The sequence below is a fragment of the Protopterus annectens genome, chromosome 2.part1 (genome assembly GCF_019279795.1).
Source record: "Protopterus annectens isolate FY-2018-M chromosome 2.part1, PAN1.0, whole genome shotgun sequence".
Taxonomy (NCBI): domain Eukaryota; kingdom Metazoa; phylum Chordata; order Ceratodontiformes; family Protopteridae; genus Protopterus; species Protopterus annectens.
The window spans coordinates 295,944,468-295,967,176 of record NC_056729.1 but is presented as its reverse complement, the minus strand read 5'-3'; the positions used below and the strand labels follow the sequence as shown (position 1 = coordinate 295,967,176).

Sequence of the window (22,709 nt, the reverse complement as noted above, 5' to 3'; positions counted from 1 at the left end):
GAAATGAACTAAATAGGTTGGTAAATAAGTATGAGTTTTCTTGAAGTGTGTTGGAAATCCTGCTGGTTCTGGTGTTTTGATGTTATTTGATGTTCTGCTTTACAGAGTTTGGTCATGTAGTCTTGTAGTATTTTATTGCAACATGCAAACATAAATGTAGTTAAAAGTGCTGTGGCTTTTTAAAATAGTCTGACAAACAGTTTTCAGGGTTAACTGGACAGAGGGTTCCTTTTCACTGAGGAGAAAATGCATAGCTTGTTTAATAAACTGTATGAAGTTTTGTGATGTCACGTATTTGATTTCTACTGTTCAGGAAGTTATTTCATGAACTTGATGAGTTTAGACATTTTAAATCATTTTCTACATGCGTACACTTACAAGAAATGGAAATTTATGCATTTATGAGGTATCTCAATACACTAAACAAAATGACTAGCTTTTGGATAGTGTGGCATTCAATCATGTAGTGAGAACATATACATAACATTTTACACATCAGTTTATTACATAAAGCAGGAATATGTAATGAGGCTATTTTTTAATCTGCATAATTTCAAGATGTCATCACATTTACCTTTAAAGAACTGCTGTTGTAGTAAGTATTTCACTAATGAAGTCCAGTGAATGTGACGAAAACGCAATTTATTTTGGAAGAGCATTAATGTGGAAGTGTTTTGTGTGTGTCTTGTGACAATAAAAGTTGTTATTAACTGTTTGGAGATCTTCCTTCCCGGGACTGTACTCCTTTTTGGAATTATTGGTGTATTGTGGAGAGCTGCCGCTTTTTCGTACTTTTTTTAAGTATTTCACTAAGTTGTGCACAGCACCTGTCAATGTGGCGCAAAAGGATGTGGTCTGGAAAAGTCTGTGACCTTGTTTAGAAGAACAGATACGGTTATAGCAGGAACCAAGAACTTGGATGTCATTAGATAATTCTTGTTTTTTTTATTACCAAATAAACTGCACTTATTCAGAGGTTAATCTGAATACTGCACTTCACTACCTTCTCACCATTTCTAGCATCTTAAAATGTTTCAAAATGTGTCCAGAATCAGACTGTAAACTTAAAATACTATCACGTTAATGCTCTTCATAAAGTTATTTTGCTCTATATATATGTTTTATAGAGGACTAATTTTTCATTGAAGTAAGATCTAGAAAATCAGTTTTGATATTTGTGACAGTAACTTTCTGACATTGATATTTTGCTGAAAATGGCCTTTTCACTTCCGTTACTTGTACAAATGTTAAAATATTTTATACTTTCCTCCTCTAATGCATGGGGATTTTCAATATGGCTATTTTAAGTATAAGATAGTATTGTTTTCCCATCATTTTAGTGGGTATTTTTGTACAGCTTTGTCAGTTTTCCAACAGCTTTACTTTTGTACAAATACACGATGAGGTATCAGCTATTATTAGCCGTTGTCATAACAAAACCATTTTAATGTCTGTGTTTTCAATTCCTTAAATAATTTAATTCTTCTGTAGTCCAGATTCAGTCATACTACATGAAGGTTAATTTTGAAGTTGGATATAAACTTCAAAGATGTAACATTTAAAAAATATATATAATTCTAGATAATTATGATTCTACAATAAATATTTATAGTCTGAATGGGAACCTTGACATTTTAAGTTTGTGTTAGCATAGCATTAATTAGATGCTCAAAATTTTATTTAAAGCCTGGACTGTGTATTTGAGATTAGAAATAATTATTTTCTGATAACACTGTTGCTAAGATCATTTAAAAAAATGTTTAACATTACAGTGTTTTACTTTAGAGACAAAAATAAACATTTGCAAATATGTTCACTGTGGCATGCAGTTAATGTAAGAGATCGCACTTTTCTTGTGTTTACAAAACTGGGTCATAATTTCACTTCATGGAAGCTTTTTTCTACCAAAACACTTGTAAAACAGTCAAAGCAGTAAAGATCTGTTACATAATTTCCTTTTTATTTTGCCTAGAGAACTGCTTAGTTTGGCATACAGATGCCTACTCATAGTTTTGTCACACATTTTCTTTTCAAAGCACCAAACAACAATTTAGTTGTATCAGTTGCTCACTATATTTGTTTCCTGATTTTTTTTTTTTTTTTTTTGCTATTATTTACTTTCTTATTTTTGTTTTTGGTTTCTTATGTCTAGTTCCAATCAAAGCACAGACACTAACATAGTTCGTCAGTATGAGACGCAGCCAGGAAGCCATGTGTTTGGACGGTGAGTCTGTACTCTGTTTGCTTAATTTGAACCTTATATGTACCTTAATAAAAGTGCATGGGCCACTCTTTTAGTATCAGTTTGCTGCCCATTGCAGCAACAGCCACATGGCAATAGGAAAACCACCAGATGCACGGACTTCAGTGTGAAATCCAAATGGTAAATGTGTCTTAGTATGTAATGTAATAAAGTAGTCTGATCATTGTGGAAAGTACTTACTAAGCTGTGATAGTCCTATACAATTTTCTTTTGAATGGCATTATTGTGTTTTGTGTATGTTTGATTGCAGAAGTTTCTGACTTCGCTGTATTTTGCATCGGTATATGGTTTGTTTAATTAGTACTGCGGTGGTGGTGCTGTGGTAGCATTGTCGCCTCACAGTTAGACGTTGCACGTTCGATTCTCAGTTAGAGCGTCTTCTGTGTGTCGACATGCGTGAATGGGCGTTCCTTCGTTGAAGGTTGTGTGTTAGGTTCGGCAAGCCAGCACGTAAAAATCTACTGCCAATCATTAGCGGACCGGAGTTCCGCTGTGGCGACCCTTAACCGGGAAAAGCCAAAAGACAGAAGATGGTTTGTTTAATTAGTTATTTTTTTGCATGTATATATTTATTACTGTTTTATATGTGTGCTGTTTGCTCATGCTTAGGTTTAAGCATGTTAATAAACATGAATTTGATAATTTAAATGGATTTCTTTTTCATGCAGGAAAAGTGGTGCAGTAGAGAAAAAAAGGCTAATGTTAAGTAGGTTCTATTTTAAAATAAGACACTAATTGCACAGCAAATCTTTACAGTACAGATTATAAATGTGTTTGTGGTGGTTCTTAATTACTTTATTGCTTGTGCTCTTGGGTGCCATTCTTCCATTAGAAGAAAAACATGGAGCCACCTGATACTTCATATAGTTGCTTGCTTTGTGGTGAAAAGAATTTTAACTTTCTAATTTATGTGTTAATATAACAGATTGTACATCTTGTCTGTGTGGTGTCTTAATTTGTATACTGGTGACATAAAAAGGTACTACATTTTGACCATTTTCACATGGTTATGGGGAGGAGAGCTCTGTAAACCTAAATGGGTACCCAGGATAGCACAGCAGTTCATTGGTTCCAACATAGTTTGAACTTGTATTCTCATTTATCTAGTTTTATTTCTGTAGAGGACATTACTTTCTCAGATAATGTAGTTTCCAAAACGCACACATTTTGCTTTGGAATATTGCATTCATTGTATGCATTTCAACTTGTATTTCCTTTGCCCATAGGACTTAGCTGGGAGTTTTTCTTTGCTGAAACATTTGAAGTAAGAATTATTAAAGAGATGACCTCTGAACCCTGTCCCTAGTAGAAAATGTTAGCACTCCTTATAGTTTAACAATGTATTCCAGTATCTTCCTTCCTCTTTCTGTTTTTCATAAAAGACATTTCTATTGAAATCCACAAGTTGTGTATCAGTCAGTTTTTAAAAGAAAATTCTGAATTTATTTATTGATATCTGTTGACCGGGGAAGTCCACTGAGTCTGGAACCCATTTTCAGTGGAGGCCCGGGGAGAAAAGCTCCACTACTAAAAGATATACGTAGTTAAGGCATGAAACAATTTTAACACAAGTAAGTTGATAAAACTGACAGAGTTATTATGATAAAACTGACAGAATTCACATTCCTCTTAACATACTAGCTTTATATGCAAGAGATTTTCTGAGGACGTTGTTTGCTTATAGTCCATTTATTTGTCATAGCTAGTTTTTTCAGCACCTTGGCATGTTCCAGTAGGAGATCATTTATTTGATGTGAATTTAATGAGTGCTTAACAAGACTGGCACAGATATCTGTAGCTGCATGCCTCCTGTTTCAGGGCATTGATTGTATCCCACTATTTTGCTAAGCAGATTAAGGGTTAAGTTAAAAATTGCTGTTTATGAAGGTGGAGAGCCTCTTTCAGACATCCTGTGGGTGCAACCGACCGGCAGGCTGATCTCTACTTTTAGTTGTTGACATCAGCACTGTAGAGAGGCCGCACCCTGTTCAAAGCACCAAACAACAGGAAACTTTTAATTATCCTTTGAAGGAGTGGCTAGTGTAATGCTGCCCTTAGTGTTTAAGAATAGGGACTAAAGATCCAATAACTTCAGCTGTGCCAAAAAAGTAATGTAAAAAAGAATGTAAGTGAAATTTATCACATTTAAAAGATAGAAAAAATGTTAAGAATCTACTTTTAAAATAAGACTAATAGTTAATGAAAAAAACTAGACAACAGAAGGGGGAGTTGCTGGAGCTGGCTTGCTTAATGTACTTTTCACTGTAATTCATTATGTGACATTATATTTCTTTGCTTTTGGTACAGTGGTCTTCAGCAAGGCTGCTGTTTGAGTCAGAGGAGGGCTTCAGTTACACCTGGACTATGTATCAGATGGGAAGATTTAACAGATAGTGGGGAAGCTGTAAAGTTGTGCACACTTGCTAGAAAACAGCTGTTTTTTCTCAGCAACCCTGTGTGTTCATCAGTAGGGCTTTGAAGGATGGTTAACATTTTTGGCAGAGCTCCACCAGTAGTCTGTAAAGTTATATTTTTAGTAATACAAATAGAAAAAAATCGGGAGAAGTACACTATTTCAGAATAGAAAGAGCTAAGTAAGTACAATGGTAAAGCAGTAAGGAGGGCTAGAGGAGCACTGGGGTATATTGCTGAGGTGCCATTCACAAGAAAAAAAAACAGGGATTCTTTATACTGCTTTGTGGACTTCCAGTAAAGAACATACGGATGATAGCTTAGTGTTTTGGAGCATGCTGCTAAAATGGTTTAAGTAATGGGGATAAAGACATGCAAAGAACAACTTAACTGAAATTGTACAGCAGAAAAATGTGAGATGTTGGAGGGACATTATACAGTCTTCAGGAGCCTTAAAGAAACCTACCAGTAATAAGAGTCTTATTTCATAATTTAAGAATGTTTCCATGAAATCATCTGTTTTATACAAGAGTGATAAACACGGAGAACAGTTTCTGTAAGGTTGTCAGATTCCGGTTACTTCCTGTGCAACTACTTTAGTATAGTATGTCAGCAGAATAACTTGTTTCACAAAGTTCCAAATTATGTAATTTAAGGTACACACACACACACACACACACACACACACACACACACACACACACACACACACACACACACACACACGCACTCACACACACACACACGCACTCACACACACTTGGTAAGTTGGTGAACATGACTAGCTAGAGCTGTATGTTTTCAGTGATGGCCTGAGGGTGCACAGAGAATCCAGTAAAAGGAAGTAACAGTTACTAAACCTACTGTACCTGAAACAGAAAGTGACAGAGGAGGGTACATGAACCATGAGAGCATTCATACAAGTGGATATGTTCAAACTAATTTAAGAAAACTAAGTACACTGCAACTCATAACTAGAAATTATTGCTAGGAAGGTTTTGTTGGCAATACAGAACTTCTTTTTGCCCTAAAACCTGACTTCTCTATATGCCTGCAAATCTTCTGCCATCTAATGTAAGAAATCACTGCCTTTTTACTCTCAGATTATCAAAACATTTTGATTGAATAACCTTTTGGATCCTTTTGTGAGTTGAGCTTCTGCATTGCATGGATACAAGTGTGTTTTTTATGTCACGAATAGAAGTGCTGCTTTGCACATCTGTGCTACCAAATGTATACCTGTCATGCCTTGACTGTCATTGTACTGTAGCTTGAATTATGGTGTTTACTAGGAGGTGCTACCCAACCAGAGTCTGCCTTGTTTCTTTCCACTGAGGTGGGTGAGCTGACATCTACTTAGTCCCTTATTCTCAGCTGGCACTTCCAATACCCAGGCTTGTTAATCATACCTAGGTGACTACTGGTAAAGTTGAGACATTGTATTATCATTTCCCACCACCAAATTTGATGTGAGCAAAACATGAATGTATTTGTGTGTGTGCGTGTGTGTGTTTAAAGTATTGATTGCGAGAGCAGTATGCTTTCAGTGTGTTGATGATTGGTGTGGATAGTGCTGGCTTTTGAATTCATCATTCTGAAAATCAGATGTACAGCATATTTTTGTCGATACATAGCACTGTTATAGCTGCGGTGGTGGTGCTGCGGTAGCATTGTCGCCTCACAGACGTTGCCCATTCGATTCTCAGTTAGAGCGTCTTCTGTGTGGCGACATGCATGAACGGGCGTTCCATCGTTGAAGGTTGTGCGTTAGGCCCGGCAAGCTAGCATGTAAAACTCTACTGCCAATCATTAGCGGACCGGAGTTCCGCTGTGACGACCCCTAACCAGGAAAAGCTGAAAGACACAAACAAACAAAACATGCTTAGCACTGTTCCTTTTGGACTGCTTTTCACTGCATTTCCATATAAGAGAGCCAGAAACCTGGCGAGTTAGACAACACACACGGAACGTTATGGTGAATACATAACTTCTTTTTTTTGCTCCACTCTCTGTTTACACACCTTTGCACATTTGTCTGTCTCTCTCTCTCACTGTGTCTCTCCTAGCCAGTTCCAGTCCTGTGTAGTAAATGCTTCTGAAGTGTCGTTTTTTAGAGGTCATGAATTCACTGGAGAAAGCTGTCTTGATGGCCTCCGTGGGGGGATGAGAGGTAATACATGGTCCTACCCCCTGTGTGTGTGTGTGTGTGTGTGTGTGTGTATACATGTATGCATATATATATATATATATATATCTATATATATATATATATATATATATATATATATATATATATATATGTATATATATATATATATATATATACATATACATACATATGGGTCTACTTTGAATGATCGAAATTTCAAGACTTCGAATGTCATTATGGCCGGGACCATATTATCAAAGTTTTAAAACTTCTAACATTCAAAAAAAAAAAAAATTAATACACATTTATGCAGGGGGGTAAAGCCCCCTGCCCCCCACACACTCCATGCTATTAAAATATACTAATTCCGAGATTGCCCTATAGCAAGGAAAAGGGAATATTCCCGTTCCGTGCTGTGTGGAGATCTCCGTTTAAGTGTTCGAAATTTTAAAACTTCGATCATATGATTTCAAAAGGCCATATGAAATTTGAAGTTCTGAAACTTCGATCACTTAAATGGATCCCATATATAAATATATATGTATATATATATATATATATATATATATATATATATATATATATATATATATATATATATATATATATATATATATATATACACACACACACATGTATGTACATGGGGGCTATATTAGTTTGTCAAATTCTTATTACAGCGAATGGCTGTTCATCGAACCAAAATCACTGGTGCCACCCCCCCATTGGTGGGTTTGATGTACTGTGGTGTGTGTGTGTGTGTGTGTGTGTGTGTGTGTGTGTGTGTGTGTGTGTGTGTGTGTGTGTGTGTGCGTGTGTGTGTGTGTCTGTGTGTGCGTGCGTGTATGTGCATTGATATTAATAGAAACTCCCAAATCCCAACATTTGTAATGTTGACAGTGAAAGGTCGACTTTTCAAACACTGTCATGATATGCACCACTTTATAGTCTCGGCACATGCAAAACTTTACAAAAGATAAAAGATGAAAACATATATTTTTTTTTGTAGGGGGCATGTCCCCATATTAACTCCAAGATCCTGCTGATCATCAGTTTAGTCAGTAAAATTTTGTCGGCTAAACATATGTCGATCTCAGTACACCCATATATATTATATTATATATTTTTTACATGTATGTGTGTTTGTGAGCATAACTCCAAGGTTGCTGCATCATACAGAATGGAGAACTCCCCAGAATACTGCAACCTTGTAGTTACCTTGTAGTTACATATTAGTTATTCTCACATAAGTGTTGCTCTTTAGTGCCTTGCTGACAAGCCTGACACCTTGCTTGTACAGTCCGTATTTGAGCTTAATATGCTTTATAGGCAAGTTTCTGTGTTCAGTGCTAAGAAACATAAAACTAAGTGTTGCTGAGGTCACTGGGCCATTAATCAGGACAAGAGTTGTCTGTAGTGAGTGGTATGTGTACACAAGATGCAGGCATGCTTGAAGTCCTGCTGCTTCATCAAAGTGCATTTCTTTCATACATATGTGAAATATGCAGACATAATTGAAATGTCAGAGTTTCTCAACCTTGCATTTGTTCCAGGCAGTGAGAAAGGCAGAGAGAGAGAGAGAGAAGAATGAGAATCTTGCAGGTATACCAGAAATGTTGGAGCTTTGCAACCCTGTATTTGGTTAATGTGAAGGGAGAAGCATGCAGACATACATGAAGTGCCAGAGCTTAATAACCCTACATTCATGTTCAGAGAGAGATGCATGTTGGTATGCCAGAAGTGCCAGCATTTTGCGACGTTACATTTGTTGCATACAGAAACAGACGTTCGTAGATCAGAGGAAGCTAGTGTATGGATCAACAGTAGAGTTCTACACAGAGTTCCCAGTCAGAGAGAAGAAAAGGAAGAGAGAAAGAGGCCAGGTACTAGCTAAAGCCTTCTGTACTGATGTGCACCATTGTATAGGCCTCCATCTTTCACCATTTGTGAGCCACCGTTGTCTAGCAAGGGCTTGAGCTCACACCCATGTTTAGTTGATGTCTTAGAAGGAAGTAGAAGTGGTGCCTCAGCAACCACTTTCAGGAGCTAGCCTCATTGTCTGTGCAGCTGATGTGCACCATTTTATAGGCCTCCATCTTTCACCATTTGTGAGCTACCGTTGTCTAGCAAGGGCTTGAGCTCGCACCCATTTTTAGTTGATGTCTTAGAAGGAAGTAGAAGTGGTGCCTCAGCAACCACTTTTAGGAGCTAGCCTCATTGTCTGTGCAGCACACTTTCTGTGCTCAGGTACATGGCTGTATGCTGACTTCAGTGTAGCAAGTCACAACTCATGTAGCATTTCTTCAGATGGTGCATTCAGGCCTGTGAAGTCTGCTGTTTTTGCTCCATTGTTCTGAGTTTTAAGATAACACCTCTGAGAGTTGAGGAGGCTCCATTCACCCTTCCCATGCATGCAGCGGTGGTTGTTTCAGTTATTTTGGATCTACATTGATTGTTTGACTGTGTGGCATGACCAAACGGGTAAAGGGATGCTCCTTTAATGAGTACAATTTTATACCAATTCAGGACCCTTCCCTGCCTTTGAGTAATACTTCCTGTATTGCTTCAGGTCTGTGATCCACCTGAGCACTTAAGTGTGTTGCTATTGTCATGTGAGGCACAAAATGTGTGCAGGCCTGCTTCAGTCACATTTAGTTCTATGTGGATATTCCTCTCTCTCCTCTTTCGGATTATCTAGGCTGGGGGGGGGGGGGGTTCATATGTGACTAAGGTCTGTGTCTCTAAGAAGACCAAGGATAGTGACTTGCCCCATCTCTTTTGCTGATTTGGATTACTTTTGCCTCTTTGTAGCCCTCAAACTTATGATGCTTTTTTTGATTGACCTTTGGCATCTCTTCCTCCTCCCCATAAAAAAGATGGAGCCAGTATCCTGAAAAGAATAATAAAGAGCTCAGAATCTTCCTGCCTCTGGATTATTTCTTTAAAGATGGTATTTTATTAGAATGAAAACTCCCATCCACTGGCCAGTCATCTCCTCTAAAAAGGCACGGCACATAGCTGTAGACATCCTCATCTAAGTGACATGTCGTGCTGTATAAGCATCTGAGGGCAAACTCAGTAGTGATGTTTTTGGTCCAATAAAGGCCCCAGAGACCACAACACCTTGCCACTTAGCCACCTGGTGAAAACTCTTAAGCTGTAGACAGGGTGATTGCTGTGGCTAGAAGAGCAACGCTGTGCATGAATATATCCCAGATGGTGCTGCATCTGACCATTCTTGATGTCTATCCCAGAGTTAAGCCATTTTTATAATAAAGTTTCTAAAGATATGGTTTAGGAATTGCAAAGGAGGAAAGAATCATTGACTACTGTGGAGAATCTTTAGAATGGTGCCGCTGCTCCCTTTTCTTTCTTTAGGCTAATCCAGTCCTGAAGTGGAGGGGAGCTTCTTGCAAGCAGAGAAGACTACCTAAGCATTAGACAACATTGCCCTGTGTGAGGTCATTCATAAAGTCTTCTAAAAGGCAAGCTTTGCAGAGAATTTACAATATTCCTGCCTACCATCCAGGGCTGCCTGTAGGAGTCCATTTCTAAGGGTTAGCTGATACTTTTTGGACTATTAGGACAGACAGTTTCTGGACATTAGTCTCAAATGGCCATGTGGTAGTGTACCTGAGATCTCCCCAGTCAGTCAGTCTCCAAGGATTTTCAGGAACACTACCAGACTATTGTGCTTAAAAGGGTCTTGATGCCTCTTTCTTCTGTAGGAGTGATTAGATTTTATTTCCACCGCTTACTCATCATTAATAAAATAGGTTAATGTTGTCCTTTTGATCCAAAGATTTCTAAGTTCTGCGTAATGGCTTTCCAAGCAACAAGCTCTTTTCTTCTGTTCAGTCTGAATGGTGTCTGCGGATGTGATAGACACACTTTGGCACGTCATTGTCCGGCGAACCTCAAAGGAGGGTGCTAAGCTTTTCATTGGATGTACATAACTTGTAATATAGGGTGCTGGTTTTTAACCTTTCATCTGCCTCCAGAGTCTTCATCATGGTTTTAGCTGTTGTGGCAGAGGGCTTGGAGAAGAGTTCTCTTCTGGTAGGTAATCTCTTATGTAGATAACTGTTGCACCATGCTTGACTCACAAAACATCTTGGCTTGGGCTGCCGTTTTTTTAGTGTCATGCTTGCAGGTCCTGGACATTACCATGGAACAGGAGAAATCTGCTATATTTCATCTGTATTTATGACACACTGGATTTCATCAAGATGGAAGTAAGCGCTCAGTTGTGCATGTCCTCTGTGTAAGTAAGAGACCGTGGCCTGCTTTTCGGTTGCAATTTAGTATGTTCTGCTTCTCCATATGAGGGTGGTCCAGTCATTGTAGGATGCTGGTGGTTACAGAGCCATCACACTCGTGGAGCTCCAGGCTGTTGTTACACACCTTTCATCATGCTCTGGAGTGTAAGTTTATCCTCATCAGTTTTAAGGGGTGTACCCTTCTGGCACCAAATCTATTCCAAGTTCTAATGACAAATTCTTTAATGGTAGGCTGGGAATACTACTTTGAAACCTTCAGCAGTTCAGGCAAAGAGGATCTCTGAGGAGCAGATATGCCGAAAAACCTGTTTCAAATGACAGTGGTTTTGCTGCTGTCCAAACTGCAGACAAAGAGTTAAAATATGTCTCTTAATAGGTTTTAGACAAACAGTATGTGATGTAAAAAAACATGGCAAGATGCACTCACACCCCTTCCAAGGGAAAAATTTGTGTCTGACTGTGGATTGTTTACCATGGAATCTGTCTGATGGCAGTTCATATTCCAGGGGCATTCAGTGGTATTGCATACTACTTGGGTTGTAGTTTGTCTGTTTCCTCAACTATTCACATTGGTCTTTCAAGTGAATCTTGTGAAGTGCATCTTGGAGATCAAGCTGTTTGTCATCACTGAGAACATGGTATTACCCTGGATTTTCTCCTTGAAGCAAGGCAGAAAAGACTAGGGAGCACCATCTCCTGGGAGCATGCAATTGATTTGAATACCGCATTGTTTAATTTTTCCAGCTTATAGACATCGACTTGTCTGTTGACAAATGTTTTTATGAAAGCATCAAAAATCTTTTTTCTCTCTCTTAAGTTAACATGCTGTTAGTGAGTAGCACATTTTGTAATGTCGTAAATTTCCCTACAGTTCTTCTTCCTTCTAGTTATTGTAGAGGTTGTGGGGGAGGAAAAAAAAAACAGTTTGTTGTGTATTTAGGGATGTGATGTTGTCAGTCTAGCCTTTATTTTCACTTGTGGGGTTGGATCCGATCCATCGGATCCATCTTGGCCTTTTTCAAAAGCTCGAGGCCTTCAGCAAAGTATATGAGCATTCCTCCTTACCCATATTGCAATTCCCTAAACCCTCAGATCTCATTTGACACTCAGCAAAAGACATGGTCATTCAAGGAAGCTCTGTTTATATAGTATTTGTATTTTCTACTTAGTTTTTCTTCTGTTAATTAGTTAGCAATTTCCTTACCTTTCTTTACGTTCTTTTAAGTTAGAGGACTTTTTTTTGGCTGTGCGAGTATTGTTCCCTCTTCTAAGCTTTCCCCTTCCAACGTCCGTTTAAGTTAGAGGACGTTTTGTTTGCCTGTGTGAGTGTTGTTCCTCTCCCTTTCCAGTGTCTGTTTAAGTTGGAGGCCATTATTTAACTTCTAACTCTACAATTACAAAAAAAAAAAAAAACTTTATTTTCTCAGTCTAGTTAATGTCTGTTTTAGTTAGAGGGCATTCGTGTTTGTGTTTGTGTGTGTGTGTGTGTGTGTGTGTGTGTGTGTGTGTGTGTGTGTGTGTGTGTGTATGTGTGCACGCGCGTGTGTGTGCACACATTATTTTCTCTTTCTATTTCTGTAGCTTAAATTTATTTTATGTAATATGTCTCAAAAACAGGATGGGAAACCCTTAAGGTTTAAAAAATGTGAACAATGTGGCAAAAAGATGCCTCTAAGTGATGCACACACTTTTTGTATGTATTGCTTGGGGCCTTTACATCTACAAGAATCAGGCTCCATTTGCCATGGCTTCAACCAAAGAGCTCTTACAGAGCATAAAAATAAGCGTATATTGAAAGGTTTACTTAAAACTCCATTTCTGAGGCTATTTTTCCAGAGTTCTCTAAATCATCAGATAAGTCGGACAAAACTCTAAAGCGACCTTCCTCGACTCCAAAATCATCCTCAGAGCTGAGATAGAAAGGTCTTAAACTGACTGCTCCTACAGATTCTTTGGAGCAGCCAGTAGCTTCTGGATTCGAGAGGTCTTCAGTGCAACCTGAACCTTCTGCTCCGACCTGTTTGGCTCCCACTGAGTTTAGACTTCAAAACCATTCTCCATCATTGGAGCCTATATCTTCTCACCTCTGATCACCATTTTTGACAAAATCCACATATCCTACCTTATCTACCAGGATCTTGTCAGATGATGTGGATAGGGGTAGTGCAGAGTCTTCTGAAGACACTGGCTTTGGCCAAGTTATTACTGGATCTTACCCCAAAGGCACTGGATCCCACAAAGTCCTCTCCATCAGAACCTTTTCCTCCTCCAATCCATCCTCTGGTTTTGGAGCCAGAAGATTCAGATGTCCAACTGGTGTCCGTCTCAGATTCCAGGCCCAAAGGTTCCTCGGATCTGATGTCTGCCCTGAGTTCTTCTGCTCTGTCGGAGCGGGAGATCTCTAGGAGCCAACACTCCCCAGCTGGACCCGAAGAGCCAGTTCGGATCTCATCAGATTTGACCCTGCCTCTTGGACATTCAGCGTGGGTTAGTTCGAATCGTACCTCTGCCTCAGAGTGTCTGTCCTCTGTGATGGAGATTCCCTCAGCTCAGACTACTTTTTGTTAGATCCAGGAATTTCTTCAAATCAGGGGTGTGGTGCCTTTGACGTTATGAGGAGGGTAATGACTACATCCCAGTCTCAGGCACATTCTCTCCAGGATCTTCCTTCCACTTCTGGGATGGTGACTTCACCTACTCATATCACTTCCATAGAACCACAAAGACCCCAGGCCTCAGGACGTCCAGCAAGAGACCTTCCCCCCTTCTAAAACTTCCCCAGATTACCCCACTGAGGAAGTCCCAGAGGACTTGCAAGAGGAAGCATCTGGACTCCCCAGAAGAGTCAGTTGCATCTGATACTGACCTCAGTAATGCAGAAGGGTCCCCTAGGTTGCCTCCTGAAGATATTTCCATCACAGATATCCTGGAAATGTTAAAACAGAGGTGACTGGCAATCCACAACCCCTTCAGTTGAGGAGTCGGTATACCTGAAGGCTTTCAGGTCTTGCCCTTCCACCTCTTGGGTGACCCTTCCTTCCGATGAGCTTATTGACTTAATCTCTCAGAAGGATTGGGAGACTCCAGACTCCATAGAACCTACTCCTAGAAGGCCTAATAAATATATTACTGCCCCTTCGGACAAGCCTTTCCTTACAAAAGGTGTAGCAGTTGGTGCCATGGTCGTGGTGGTGGCCACTAAAAAGGAACTATCTGAGACCAGTTCCACTATTCATCCCCCTACAAAAGGGCCTTACAGAAACAGATGCTTGGTGACATAGCCATGGGCTGAAGCTCAATGCCAAGAAATGTACAGTTATCCCCTTTGGGAAAAAACATGTATATGTGAATTACCACATAGGTGGCAGTACACTAAACACCAAAAGTGTGATAAGAGACTTAGGGACACAGGTGGACAGTGGTCTCACCTTCAATAACCTCATCGCCACAGCAGTCAAGAAATCCTTCTATGTGACACACCATCACTAAGGGCTTTTCATCCAGAAGAAAGGAGGAAAGTGGAGAATCTAGTTGAGCTTGCTTCCTAGACCTTCACTTTCATATCACCAAAGTATGAAACCTTTGTGGTTTTGAGTATTTATATAATTACTTTCTGTTAGGCAGTGCAGTATTTTGCCAGTATAGTTGCACTATAATGTGAGACAAAGCTGTATTGAACTCATAACTTTAGATTCATTGATTGTTACTAGGCTAACAACATGGGGGGGGGGGGCTTTCTAAGCCTAGCCAAGATTTCTCAAAAGAATAATGATGTCCTGTATCTGAATAGCACATTGAGAGAAAGGGGCATGGGTTCCCATCCACTGGTGTATGTTATGCTTAAACTGGGTAACAAACAGACTCAGGTTTACATAGATGGGAAGCCTGTTCCATAGGAGGGGCAGTCTTTGTGATAGATATCTGTCCTTCCAATTTGTTCTAAGTCACAGACAAAATTGAGATCCCTTGTATTTCTGGTCATCTTTGACTTATGAATATGTAGCAGATTCAGAAGTGAGGGGTTTGTGGATGCCTTTTAAGCCAGGCTTAGATCACCCCTTAGCAATCTATAGTAGACTGAGTAGAGGAAAAAGGTTTTAAGGCGCTCTACATAAGGCAGGTTTGTTATGCCTTGTATTTTTGTAAGGAACCTCTGAGGTCTCGGTAGCTGCTGCATTGCATATGCCTGGTTATATTAGCTGTTTTTACTCTGTGCTTTTCCAGTTGCTAAAGCACATTAGAGGTGTGGATCATCAGTGCCAAAGACAGCATGTTCAGGTGTTAAGCACAAATTCTTTTTTTGCAAATCATATAGCTTAAAGAGCATTGTTAAATACATTGTCTTGAATATTTACAGGTTAATGCAGTGTCATACTATTGTTTTCTAAGGATTAGAAAGTGTATTTAGTTTCTCAAAACATCGCCTCCCCACAATGCCATGTCTGTGTCAAGATTCCAATGTCTGTTACCCTCTAAACTTATCCATAAACTTATCTACTGAAGACACTGCTTTCTTCATTTCATATACTTTGTGGGGTTTATTTTTAGATAAATTGTTTGATTATATCAACCCCTACGTCACAAGATGGGTTGCCAACTGGCTCACGGACAGAACCCACATGGTGACAGTTGCGGGAGCTAGGTCCGTCTCTAAACCGGTTACAAGTGGTGTTCCCCAGGGCCCAGTCCTAGGACCCCTCCTGTTCGGCATATACTTCTCAGAGGTATAGGCAAGCACAGGAGGACTATGGCTGACCAAGTTCGCAGACGACTGCAAACTAGGGGCTATAATTGACTCTCTGGCTGGGACAAACATCCTCCAAAAGGGTCTCACTGAGACGGATACCTGGTGTCAAAATCATGGCCTCAAGCTAAATGCCAAAAGGTGCATAGTCATCCCCTTCGGAAAAAACAAAGTACCCACAAACTACCACATAGGTGGCAGTCCCCTAAATACGGAAGACGTAATAAGGGATCTGGGGATCCAAGTAGATAATAATCTCACCTTTGATAATCACATTGCCGAAGTGGTTAGAAAATCCTTCTACGTGGCCCACCTACTCACAAAAGGGTTCGCATCCAGATCAAAAGAGGTCATTGTGCCCCTCTACTCATCACTCATCAGACCCATCAGAGTACAATGCCCCATTTGGGATGTACCTTACAAGACACCTGCAACAGCTGGAAAGACCACAGAAATACCTCACAAAGAGGATCAGTGACCTCAAACATATGCTCTATGCAGCTCAACTGAAGAAACTCCAGTTGTACTCGTTGCATACCGCCTACTCAGAGGTGATCTCTGCCTGACAGAATTGATGGACATGCTCCACCTAAAAACCTTATCCCCTCGAGCCACATGCTCTAGGGATCTAAACTTCACCACAACAATAAATATGACGTGCTGGAGGGATATATTCCTGTCCCAGAGACTTTCCATGCTTTGGAACAAGATCCCAATCTACATTAGGCAGTGCTCCTCACTAACATTCTTCAAAAGAAACCTTGACGAGTGGATGGGAAACAAAGTTTACCTTGGGGATCACTTTAATGGCTCTGCTGGACAGAGGCACAGGGAACTAATCTAAGGGGACGGCGAAAGCCAACACATTCTGGCTAGGCTTATAAATGCCTTCCGGCAGATAGCCTAGTACCCACCTATGAACCTATGAACCTGTATGTAGTTAGTTTAGTACTGTTTATATTACCTAAGGTGTTATGTAATTGGTTGTTTTGCATCAGAAGAGGCATGTCATTCTAACAGCTGCTATTGAATTTGAATTGGACTTCTCACTGGCATCTCAGTGCAGCTTTTTGTGTAATTTTTTTCTGAGGTATCAGAAGCTATGGTCAGGTTTGGTAGATGTATCAATACGGCTGTGGGTTTTAAATGCTTGCTTGATATGTGGCGTTTCCTGACTCAGAAGAGTGAGAAGCTGTGGAGAAAGATTTTAATGCTTTGTCTTTGACAAGGTTCCAGATACCCCACTGTACCTCCAATGTGGTGGTTGTGAAGTCAGGACAACAATCTCCAGTGCATGACTCTGCAGAGTAGCATGACTTAGCCTGTCTCTTTTTGTGAAGAACAATACATGATGTTTCATTTGTGACTGATATCCTTTTAAGTAAGCTTCCACAGGAGAATTTCTGTAAGTCAGTAAGGGCATGTATAATCATTCCTTAGTTTGTTTTGTATACTATTTCATTTTTAAAGGAAGAAGAAGAAGAAAGAGAGAATGCCACACGATACCTGTTGAATCCTTACACCACCATGCTGCTCTTCAGCCTTCCTCAAACAAAGACTGTTAAGAGTTACTGTCCAGTCATTTTCCAACAGAGTCTGTTGAGAGGGTTTACTTAGTTAACTCCTGCTGTCTTTAGGCGTTGGTCATTAAAGAATGCTTCCTTGAGCTATCCCCCTACCCTGAAGGGCCATCAAGAGGGACTGCTCTGTTCAGGGAATTTTCAGAAGAGGCTGTATTCTGGAGTTGTTCAGGCCTGTCCCAGCTCATCCTTTTCAGGCAGGCCAGTCAACATTTAGGAGGAGCTGGTTATGTAGTCAGGGTACCAGTCAGGATGATGTAATGACTTTTCTTCCAGGGAACAGAGCAGCAGGTTTCACTCTGCTGTATTTTCCTTGTTCCCAGGAAAATGGAGTGAAAATTGAGGGTCTTCCAAATTTTGATGTAAGATGTAAACATATTCAGTCATTACACTGTTTATGTGAAGTTTCACGTAGTCAGACTTCAAGGCTTGAAGCTAGCCTTCCCAAACAGGGACTAGGTAACATGCAACAGTGGCCCTAGGTCCTGGTTCTGCTTCCAGGGTAAACGATTGTACTGTCTCCAGGTCCACAAAACAAAGGTATACAGGACTGGCAAACCCCCCATGAGCCCTGTGGTGTGTGTTTAAAGGCAAAGGGTTGCTGCACAGTTCCATGGTCAGCAGAGAACCCATGTTGTTTCTTATGAGCAAGAGATTTGACTAGCAAAAGTAGTCTCCTTTCTATTCCAGCACCCTGGCATATACGTTTTTAGAGAGTCTAATGAGAGTGTGTTGTCTGTAATTGTAATACTCTCTTCTGTCCCCTGTATTTTGAAATAGAAACGCCATCCCTATTTCCCGGTCCAGACTTACATTTCCAAGGAATAGGCAATCAATAATTAAACAACAATGTCCCTCTCCTTCAGCATTTCTGGCTAGGTCATGTCTGCTCCCCATTCTTGCTACACTGGAACTGTTTAATCACCACAGTGACCTTATGTAGTGAACTATACAAATCCCATCAGTTGTTTATGGCACACCTTTCTCAGATTAGGGCATATCCCATGGATTCGGGAGTTCTCAAAATGTTCTTTCCATCTGTCAGCTGTGTCCCCTGTTGAGGTCAGCATATATTCACCCTTGCTGAGAACAGCATTGTTAATTTAATAAATGTACAACACAAAATAACAGTAAACATTAAGACAGTTTTGATGCTAGCAGCCTTTGTTTAAGATCTTCTTTGCAAACTGCAGACTGCAGTCACTGCTCCAAACTGGGAGCAGTCTCCAGCAAATTAAAACAAATTCCCCTTCCTGCTCATGGTAAGTATCCTCTCCTTACATTCCACAGAACCATTAGCTGCTTGTTTTAGGGAACCATACTAAATGGCCAGACACATGAAAACAGTACCAAAATAACTTGTTCCAGGCATAGTAAAGCAGCACATAATTAGTAACCTAAGCATTGTTACTGAATCTTTTTCTAATGTATTGTGTATTGAATGTCTGCATTTAGCTGAGTGAGTTTGGAGATAGTGCAATTTAGCTGGGGTGAGTACAGTGGTCACAGTAAACCAGGTGAGAATGAGGGCATAGCCATCTGCAAGCTTGGCAGCAGGACCCAGCAGTTCTTTATAATGATATTCCCCACTGTGACTGAATTTGATGAGGACATGAGGGTGACATTCTTAGATTTCTCTTTCACAGGTCATCTATTGTTTGAACAAAATGATTCTCAGCACTTTAAGAACACAAAGGAGTAGGTCCAGACCCTTACTACTAAGGTGTAAGATTTCACTTTCTAGAGCATACTGTTAACAGAATGCAGGAGAGCCAGTGCCACTTGTAATATCAGAGTAGCAAACAGTAACAAAGTCAACAGGAGAGTGCCGGGAAAAAGACGGTCTCCTCAGTCTGGTTCCCATCTAGGTCATGGACTCAAAGGTTAGATACTTGACACTCACCAAGAGGCCGCAATCAGCCCAAGGTCAGAGAGCAACAATCCTGAGTCCTTGTCTGGCCATCTCTCATAGAGTGGGATTGATACTCCCTTCATGGTTATTTTTTGGGATACATGGGTACGAGAGATAATATCCAGAGGTTTTAGATTACTGTTTCTCTCCCATTTCCCTTCCCCAATCCCATCACTTCCATTGTTGGAATCCCACCTCATCAAAACATGCACTAATGAACCAGGTCTTAAAGTAACTTGTAAAAGAGGCTCTTAGAGTTTGCACCACACCAGTGAAACTTAGGATATGATTCCAAATTATTTTTGCTGTCATAGAAGAAAAATGACTTCAAGCCATTTCTAGATGTCAGCAGAGTAAATGTCTTTATTCCAAAGGAAACCCTTTGGATGGTCACAGTGCAATCGGTCTTTTTGTTTTCTTTTGTCTATCAGAAAGAAACAGGATGTGCTGTTTGGTATTCCAAGACACCTACAACCACATCAAAATTGCTGAACAGTCAAGGAGGTTTCTCTGCTTTTGGGCTACAGTCCCAGTTCAGGATTTTACCTTTCTGTCTCATCCCCACCCTAAGTACATCAAATGCATGGTAGTAGTAGCAGCTCACCAAGATCTGCTGGGAACTAAATTTTCCCATATCTAGGTGACAGGCTCCTCATTGCTCCATCTCAGCTGGAAGTAGTGCACAGGAAGGAGTCTGATCTCAAACTTTTTTTTTTTCTTTTGGAGTAATCAAGAACCTCATAAGACATCATTTACTTCTAATGCAGTCTGTTACCTTCATGGGGTATACTTAGACATGACAGTATGGCAAGTTTTCCAGCACCAGGACAAGATGTTAACCGTTGTAGGTAGTTGCCTTGGTTAGTCTATCGAATGCACCTGCAGTGGTAGGTGGACCTCTCCAACTTATAGTCATGGAGCCCATTTCATCTCTGACACCTCAGTTTGCAGTTACCATAGATGTGTATGCCCTAGATTGAGAGTGGGAGACTGTACAAAGAGCAGATCATTCAAGATGTCTTGTTACATCCGGCTCTTCACCTGCACTCCTTTGCCTTCAAATGAGAGTGGTTGTGGTGTCAATGTTGTCTTTCATGACTTGTCTACTGTAGGGAATTATTTCCATTCAGTCAAACAGCATGGCTGTTGTGTGGTATATCAGCAGGCAGGGAGAGATGCATTCCCACCCTCTTTCTGGGAGACTGACAGAGTGGCAGTGAACCGTCAAGTCTCATTTTTTTATTTAGCAGCCCACCTCCCAGAGGAAGTCAAGAAACCTAATGAATAGACTCAGCCATTGTCTCTTGATGTCTTTTGAATGGCTGTGGGTCTCTCACTAAGAAGAAGAATGTTTCACCTCTAGGGCACTCCATTGTATAATTTCTTTGCTTTTCCATCAGATGTCAAGTGTCCTGCTTCTCTCTAATCCATTCTTCTTGTGGTGGCCAGACCATGAATATCCTGACATACAAATGGACTTCACACTGTTCCCCCATTTCCTCTGATAACAAGAGTCATCCAGAAATTCAAACTCCTTAGAGTCAGTGCCATTCTGATTGGTCCCTTCAAGCCCAGAAAATCCTGGTTTCCTCTTTCAAGACTCGAATTTAGAACTCTCACCATTGTTATCCTCTCGTCCTTGTCTACCTTAGACATTTACAGCCTTAAAATGACAGCCTGTTTTTCCTAATTTTTTTGACAATTAGAGATGCTGCTTTCTGTCAAAAGAGAGTATCCATCAATTTTTCCTCCCATGGGCCATCTACCCAAAAAAAGAAGGAAAAAAAAAAGGTTAAGACAGATGGGCCTAAATTTCTGTCTGGGTGACCATCAAAGGTCTGGACCCCCTGTACAGCAATTATTCCCTTAGCGCCTTTTTATCTTTCTGAAATCTGTGCCATTTGGCAACCATGTCCAACTTTCATTCTGGTCTGCACTTTGCTTCCCTTGCCTCTCTTACAGTGTGTGTCAGACCTTCTTTCATGGTATCTCCTACTACAGGCCCCACATTTGAGATCCTGTCCCCATTTGTAACATTCATTCTATGCTTCAGAAGTTTACTGAGCTACAGTTTGAACCTGTTGCTTCTGCATTTATGAAGTTACTGTTTTGGAAAGCAATCTCTGTGGTAACCATCACTTTTGCCAATAGAGTATGTGAATGAATATCTTTTGGTCAAGCCTGCTACATAATTGTCTTTCAGGATAGGGTGGCAGTTAGAACAAATCTGTCAATCATACCAAAAGTTGCTACAGAGTCAAATGTGAACAGTACAGTAAACCTGTCGGACCAATCTTAACTTTTGTGAATACCTTTTATATTGCGTAGATTTCTGCAGATAGATTAGATTTTATGTGGGTAGAGCCAGATCCTTCCACAAATGATGCCAGTTGTTTATATCTGTTGCTCAATTAAAGTGGACTAAGAACATTCACTTTCCCAGGTGGTTAGCTAACTGCATTGAATTTTATCACAGCAAACATGGAATGGAAAGCCTCTTCTTTTTCCTTCAGATTCCACTAGATTTTATTAGCTGCATCTGATGCTTCTTTTGTGCAGTACCACCATCAGTGGCATTTCTGCAACCATAATTTTATTTTCCTTAAACATGTTTGAGCGGTACCTATAAGTGTGACATTATTTTAAGGTGTAGGTCTTTTGGGAGAGCTGTCATCCGTGGAATATTTGCACAGTAGTGGTCACCTATGAGGATTAGATAGAGGCTTTGTTCTAAAGGTTACTGAGGAGGGAACTCTTATCAGATCCAACAGTTATATACTAGCTGTATAATAGATCTGTAAGAAAATCTGTCTTTGGTAACATATTCTCTCTCTGTCGTCTACCTTTCGCACTATCCTCTTCTGGAGCTCTGCTTTCTCTCCTTACCTTTCTTCTGCTCTTTGATCTGTGCTATAACTGAAGAACAGGAGAGTGAGGGATGAAGGATGTATGCTGGGAGGTAGGTGTGTCCCAGGCAGCCTTAAAGTTTTCATCTACTGAGTGGTCCTGATGACGTATAACTATATGGTACATTTTCATTTGAGCCATTAGAGGCTGTAATATCAGGCTGTAAATGTTTAGGTATCCGCTATAATTTTAACACAGCAGCAAAACTTTGCTGTGGTTCTGTGCTTTGTTTACTTTTTACATTTTGTATTGCAGATGCCACACTCCTTCAGTCATCGTTCCTCCTGTAAAACGTCCTCTACCACCTGAATCACCAGATACACAAAGAAAAAGAAGGATACACAGATGTGACTATGATGGCTGTAATAAGGTTTACACAAAGAGTTCCCACCTGAAAGCACACCGAAGAACACACACAGGTATTGCTTACATTTTTATTAATGTCACTATAGCATTCGAGCT

General features: G+C 40.2%; 1 protein-coding gene across 1 annotated transcript in view; it reads left to right on the top strand.

Annotated features, from left to right (window-relative positions):
• Positions 1–22,709, top strand: part of KLF3 (Kruppel like factor 3) — a 184,375-nt gene that overhangs the window by 128,816 nt on the left and 32,850 nt on the right. The window contains exons 5-6 of the mRNA XM_044062142.1: positions 2,153–2,224; positions 22,503–22,666. Of these exons, the coding sequence (XP_043918077.1) occupies positions 2,153–2,224; positions 22,503–22,666 (236 nt within the window). The remainder of the gene's footprint in view (positions 1–2,152; positions 2,225–22,502; positions 22,667–22,709) is intronic.